Source organism: Corapipo altera, unplaced genomic scaffold, assembly GCF_003945725.1.
Source record: "Corapipo altera isolate COAL_440 unplaced genomic scaffold, ASM394572v1 50052, whole genome shotgun sequence".
NCBI lineage: Eukaryota > Metazoa > Chordata > Aves > Passeriformes > Pipridae > Corapipo > Corapipo altera.
The window spans coordinates 1-5,547 of NW_020885862.1; the positions used below are offsets into that span (position 1 = coordinate 1).

At 45.9% G+C, this 5,547-nt stretch overlaps 1 protein-coding gene across 1 annotated transcript; it reads left to right on the forward strand.

Moving 5' to 3' along the window:
* Nucleotides 1-1,065: 1,065 nt before the first annotated feature.
* On the forward strand, nucleotides 1,066-2,908 carry LOC113940856 (mothers against decapentaplegic homolog 7-like). The gene has a single exon (XM_027632011.1). The coding sequence runs from the start codon at nucleotides 1,066-1,068 to the stop codon at nucleotides 1,672-1,674; it is 609 nt and encodes a 202-aa protein (XP_027487812.1). The 3' UTR covers nucleotides 1,675-2,908.
* The last annotated feature ends 2,639 nt before the right edge of the window (nucleotides 2,909-5,547 follow it).

A 5,547-nucleotide genomic window follows, 5' to 3' on the forward strand; every position in this document is an offset into this window, starting at 1 on the left:
GGAAACGGGTTATTAATAGCAAAAAATTGAGAAAACAGGGAAGCCAGCGTGTTGCCATGGGGAGGGGGAGAATTGAGGAGCTGCAGGGAGGGCTTTGGGTTGCTGGGTCACCCACCATCCCATCTCCCATGGTGCAGGGGATTATTTTGGTAGTGCTCACTAACTTGCATTCCCAGCTAGTTGTTGTTTTTTGTTTTGTTTTGGTTGTTTTTTCTTTTTAAATACAGTTATAGAGATGAATAGTTCCCAGGTCTTAACATGCCTACTGAGGCTGGAAGGAATTACCCGCTGAGCAGCGCCAGCCTGCTAGGGATTCTCCATAAGGAAAAGGGGCTTGCTTTCTCACATTTTTTTCCCTCCTCCTCCCTTGCTTTTTCCTCCTACATCATATCCTTGCTGCACGCACAGGGTAGCTATCGGGAAGGAAGTTGAAAGAAGGGCTAAGGGAATTTAGTTCTGGGGGTTTTTTTGAGGTTTTTTTAAGCCATTTTTGTTAATAAATATGAGATTTTTGGTTCCATCTATCTCTTGGTGCTTCCCATGAGTTAGGGTTTTGTCTGACATGTCCATCCTCTCCATCACCCAGACTCTATATATGGGTAGGAAAAAGCCCATGAACTGGGGGCAAGTTCCCATCCCCTCTGGTCCCATGGAGTGAACATCAGTGTGGTTTTCTTAGCAGCATCTCATGTTTTTTCTGTGCCTGTGCACAGTGGATCATTATTTATGGAAATTAATGCACCACTTGTTGGGTAAAAATAAGGGGCCTTAGTGTGTTTGTTCTTGGTGGATTCTGCTAGCTGGAGCATCTCCCCTCCTTTTGGCACTGAAGATGGTCCTGGTGTTGGTGTGGGTGAGGGTGACTGTGCCTCAGGGGCTGCTGGTGTGTCTGAAGCCACCTTTAGAGATGGACCTGGTGATTTAGGACCCATAAATCCAGCTAAAGCTAGGCACTGGAACAGCACAGGAGTCCCCCAAACCTGGAAATGTTCTTGATAACATGACTTTTGGAAACAGAGGGTGTGCTGTGGATGTTGGTTTGTGCATGGAGAACATCATGAAGACATGGGCAGGGCAACTCCACTGGTGCTAAATTTCTCCTTTTTTTCTTTTTTTATTTCCTGTTGTTCTGTAGATTCTCAAGTTCTTCAGGAGCCAGGGGATAGGTCACACTGGTGTGTGGTGGCATACTGGGAAGAGAAGACACGCGTGGGTCGGCTGTACTCTGTCCAAGAGCCCTCCCTGGATATCTTCTATGATCTACCTCAGGGGAATGGTTTCTGCCTCGGACAGCTCAACTCAGACAACAAAAGCCAACTGGTGCAGAAGGTCCGCAGCAAGATTGGCTATGGCATCCAGCTCACCAAGGAAGTGGATGGCGTGTGGGTGTACAACCGCAGCAGTTACCCCATCTTCATCAAGTCGGCCACACTGGACAACCCCAACTCCAGGATGTTGCTGGTTCACAAAGTGTTTCCAGGTTTTTCCATCAAGGCTTTTGACTACGAGAAGGCGTACAGCTTACAGAGACCCAACGACCATGAGTTTATGCAGCAACCATGGACCGGATTTACTGTTCAGATCAGCTTTGTGAAAGGCTGGGGCCATTGCTACACTAGACAGTTCATCAGCAGTTGCCCGTGCTGGTTGGAGGTTATTTTTAATAACCGATGACTCGAGACAGTGTGGACTCATGACATTTATACTACTTTGCTGCTACTATTTCCTTCTGAGTGCTTGCTTTTCATGCAAACTTTTTGGTTTTGTTTTGTTTTTGTTTGTTACCCCTCTCTTCGTTTTGAGAAATAGCTTATGGAAAGATATTTTTTTTTTTTCTCGCCTTGGGGGTATTTTGATAAATATATCTATTTTTTAGAAGTGTGAATGACCAATGACTCAGAAGGGTGAGAGAAGGGTGCAAGGGGGATATCTAGAATCACATAAGATAATTATTTCACATCTTTGAAGGGGATCGACGGATTTGAAAGCCACTTGCTCTATGTTACAGCTCCTTCTCTTGGACAAATCAACAAGATACCTGTATTTTTTACGCACCACCTTCCCAACCCTGGTGACGGTGACACCGAGATCCCTTCCCCAGCGGTGCTAACCCTGCGTTGCCGCCGGAGGATGGTGCAAAACTTTCCCAACCGGGTCTTTTACCGACCCTTTTGAATTTTTATTGTATTTTTCTTGTTGCTGGGTTCGTGTCTTGTCACTGTGTTCATCCTTCCACTGCTTTTTCCGTGTGTTTTACGGCCATGGATTTGATGCAAGGGGAGAAAACAACAGCGGAGGAGCTTCGCCCATGGCCCGTGCTTGGTAATTTCAGCTCAGATGTGAAGCGACAGAAGCCTAAGCCTAAAAAAAAAAAAACCAACCATAAAACTAAACAAAAGAATAAAACAAATGGGGAAAACAAAAAGACAAAGTGTTCACCATAGTTGGTCTGTTGTAACCTGCTTAGATCAGGTTATCCAGGTACCACCTTATCTGGAAATGCAGTTGTGCTTTCATTTCTTCTTGAATTCATACACGAGTATGATACTTTTACACTGTTCTTAGCTCAATGAGCATGTTTAGACCTTAACATAAGCTATTTTTCTAAATATAAAGGTTTAATTGAACAAGAGAGCATTCTCATTGGATCTTTAGCATTGTAGTGCTTTCGAAATACACACACACACACAAAAAAAAAGGACTCCTTAAAAAACCCTGAGATTTATTAAAGAAAAAAATGTATTTTATGTTATATATAAATATATTATTACTTGTAAATATAAAGACTTTTATAAGCATCATTATTTATGTATTGTGCAATGTGTATAAACGAGAAAAAATAAGAAAGATGCACTTTGCTTTAATATAAATGCAAATAACAAATGCCAAATTAAAAAAAAAAAAAAAAGAACACGAGATTGGTGTTTTTTCTATGGGTGTTATCATCCAGCTGAATGTTGTTTTTTTTTTTTTCTAAAGGAGTTTATGTTCTGTTAAAAAATAAAAATGTACACTTGATCCCAGGCTGTGCCAAGTGGCTTTTTTAGTGGTGGGGGGGAGGCAGGCAGGAGAGATGCTGCTTTAAGTGGGTCCTGCGTGGGGTCAGCGGTGGGAGCACCCACTCCAGCCCTGTGTGGGGCTTCTCTGGCGTGGGTGGCACCGGGGTGGGATCACCCTGAGATCTGGGCTCTGTTGGGCCAATTTGGTGCACGTGACTTTGGGCTCCCCAGCTTGAGTGCACCCCGTCAGCCTCAAGAGTGGAGGGACTGGCTGCCCAAAATCTGCTGGGTTATTGTTCCTGTTTTTCGTAATTTCAGCTTGAAAGAACCCCAGTGCTAAGGACAAAGCTCACATTATACGCTGTCCCTGTCCCTGAAATACCTGGGGAGGCCAAGCTTCTGCTCTGTGCTGGGACACAGGTGTCTGTGCCACCAGGTGAGGAGGAAAATTTGAGAAGAGGAGGAAGCCTTCGTGGGTTTCCCCAATTATTTCCCACCCCTTTTATCTCCCACCCCTCTGGAAGTAAAGGTTTTTATTCCTTTTGCCCCGCTTCACCCTTTAGGCATTCACTGCCCCACATCCCCCTGGCACACGTGCTCTAGAAGGTCCCTACAGCTGGTTCCTGCCTTTTGGGGAGAGGGACCTTGAGTGGAACTGCCAGAGTCCTGGAGACTGGAGGATGTGGGGAAGTAAAAGGTTTGTATTCTACCCCACCAAAATGACTGGACCTCGGGAGCGTGACTTCAGCCTCTGCTGTCCTTCGGGTGGTGGATGGACGTAGCAGCAGATCAGACTCTGTGAACATAAGCTCCATGCTGTGCCTTCTGTTCAGTGGAAAGGTGCCCATCCCAGAGGGATTTACTGAGATACAGCATTTGGTTGTCTCTGAATGGACTGTGCCTTCAGATGGATTCATGTTACTGAACCCATGAACCAGCTTCAAAACAGTTTTTGATTGTGTGCAAGGTTTGTGTGGGAGTTTCCAGGCTCTCACCTTGTCCTTCAGGTGGGAATCAGCATGGAAAGCTGAGGGCACGATGAATGCAGCCATTCTGTCTTGCTTGATGTGTACTGAGAGGTAGCTGTAAGAACAAATCTTGAAACAATGCCATCTACACTACAGTTTGGCTTTGGCCAGCAAACTTGAAATATCCAATAATCACATGACACCTGTGTGCTCCAGCAGCCAAGCTGGCAGTGATGACGTGTCAGGAGCTCAAGGAACACTATCAAAGGTTCTGCAGGTGAAGGATGAAACAGACAACTTCATTGCAAAGCCAGTTGTTGACTCCTTATGTGTGAGTTTTTGTAGCATTGATCTGTGTGAGCGGGTCTGTGTGGGCAGTAGTGACCTGGGGTTAGATCATTCCAAACTTAGGAGCCACCATATCAGTGACCACTCTGGGGTTACAGTCAACTGTCTGAGAAGCGCAGAAATCTGAAAAATCCCAGAATGGTTTGAGTTGGAAGGAACTTTAAAGATCATCTCTACCACTTCTCTACCATGGGCAGGGACACCTTCCACTAGACCAGGTTGCTCCATGCCCCATCCAACCTGGCCTTGGACACTTCCAGGGATGGGGCTGCCACAGTTGGATGGCTTTTGCCTTACATTAACCAAAAGATGGGGAATATTTGGTTAACTTGTACTTCTCCCACCTCCAAACTGTGCTTCTGAAAACTGCCTGTGGGCCTTAAGCCAGAAGAGATGAGATGATAGTTTTGTCTCTGATGTGTGGCACCGAAGTAGCATTGAACCACGTGGACACACCAGAGAACTCTGCACTGCAGGGATGTTTTGCAGATGTTTTCACCTGGTTCCATGAGGTATGTGCTGTATCCTGGTGGTAAAAGCCCTGAAGTCAAATTGTAGCGTAGCTAGGTTTGTCCCTTGAACTGAGATCTGATTCTTGTTCTCACTCATCAGCCCATGAGATGTGACCAAGTAATTTAACCTTCCTATCTTTCAGGATTTCCTCTTGTGAGGTACAGAGACTACACAAAATTGCACATCCCGAAAGCCAAAAGCAGAGGATAAAAATACTGTACCCCTAAATGAACTCTTCACAGCAGCTTTCCAAAATATATAAGGTCACAATAATGCTCAGAGGCTGAAGCTGCTCTGTCATGGAGACAGAGGTGACGTGGCTGGGAGTGGTCAGCCTGGAGAAGATTCCAGGGAGACCTTAGAACTCCTTCCAGTGTCTAAAGGGGCTGCAAGAGATCTGAAGAGGGACTTTGGAAAAGAGCCTGGAGGGACAGGACAAGGGGGAATGGTTTCAAACTATTGGAAAGAAATTCCTGGCTGTGAGGGTGGTGAGGCCCTGGCACAGATTGCCCAGAGAAGCTGTGGCTGCCCCTGGATCCCTGGAAGTGTCCAAGGGTAGGTTGGAGGAGGCTTGGAGCAACCTGGCATAGTGGAAGGTGTCCCTGCACATGGCAGGAGGGTGGAATGAGATGATCTTTAAACTGTTCTATTGTTCTGTGACAGTGCAAAGAGGAAAAATGATCCAGCTAAGCCCAGAGTTTGGCCGTGGAGGTGCCCCC